General features: G+C 21.4%; 1 protein-coding gene across 1 annotated transcript; it reads right to left on the bottom strand.

Moving 5' to 3' along the window:
- Positions 1-12: 12 nt before the first annotated feature.
- LOC122712105 (bifunctional 3'-phosphoadenosine 5'-phosphosulfate synthase 1-like) lies at positions 13-646 on the bottom strand. The gene is made up of 2 exons (XM_043931460.1): positions 365-646; positions 13-194 (listed from the first exon to the last, which is right to left on the bottom strand). Exons 1-2 carry the CDS (start codon positions 621-623, stop codon positions 100-102), a joined length of 354 nt encoding a protein of 117 aa, XP_043787395.1. The 5' UTR covers positions 624-646; the 3' UTR covers positions 13-99.
- Between the last annotated feature and the right edge of the window lie 281 nt (positions 647-927).

Genomic DNA, 927 nt, shown 5'->3' on the forward strand with positions numbered 1-927 from the left:
CATATCATTTTTAATTTTTTTTTTTATTTATTTTTTTCAAGATAAACACTTTTCTTTTAAGTGTTTGCAATAATTTTTAATATGTTTCATAATAAATTTTTACTTCTCTAGATTTTGATAATATTGTGCAAGAACAATCCACGCTTTGGATGACATAAAGCCATCAGGTGGATTTTTACCTGCTTTTGCTAAACCTATAAAAAAACATTATATATGTTTTAAACACTAAACTTCTATTTTTTTATTAAATCAAGTTTTTAATTTTATATTAAATAATAGATGTTCTTTTTTAGAAATATAATATATAAATAAGCATTTTATATACATATGTATGTAATATACATATATATATTATTATACATACAACGCATTTTTGTCCCTGATATAAATTCAAAATCTTCTTTTCGTTTCTCATCAAAGAAAGACATTTTTTTATATTTTTTATCATAAGCTGCAACTTTAAATGGTATGATTTCTAGTGATTGTAAACCTCGAGCTATTGAGAGAACTCTGGCTCCATGAGTAGGATCATAAAGATTTCCATCTGGTGTTGCATTTCTATTAGGATGTGGTATACCAGCAGGATCTCTTCCAACAATATAAAAGTTAGCACCAGCATTCATTCTGGCCTTTGCATGCCATTGTACCTAATAATAAATAAAATGAATGTAAAATTCCACCTGACATATTATTATATAGAATTTTCTACAAGATAACAATATTATTTTATCATATAACAATAATCATATATCATATAACAATAAATTTTAAAATCTCAATTAATAAAGTTATATAATTCTATACATTTTTATGTTTTTATTATAAATTTTAATATATATAAAATTATAAAAAAATATTTAATGTTATTAAATTATTAGTTTCTTTTTATTGTATTTCTTATAATAAAATTTAAATCTTTTATTTTAT

This window comes from Apis laboriosa, unplaced genomic scaffold (genome assembly GCF_014066325.1).
Source record: "Apis laboriosa isolate Shangri-la unplaced genomic scaffold, ASM1406632v1 scaffold1939_cov103, whole genome shotgun sequence".
Lineage (NCBI taxonomy): Eukaryota > Metazoa > Arthropoda > Insecta > Hymenoptera > Apidae > Apis > Apis laboriosa.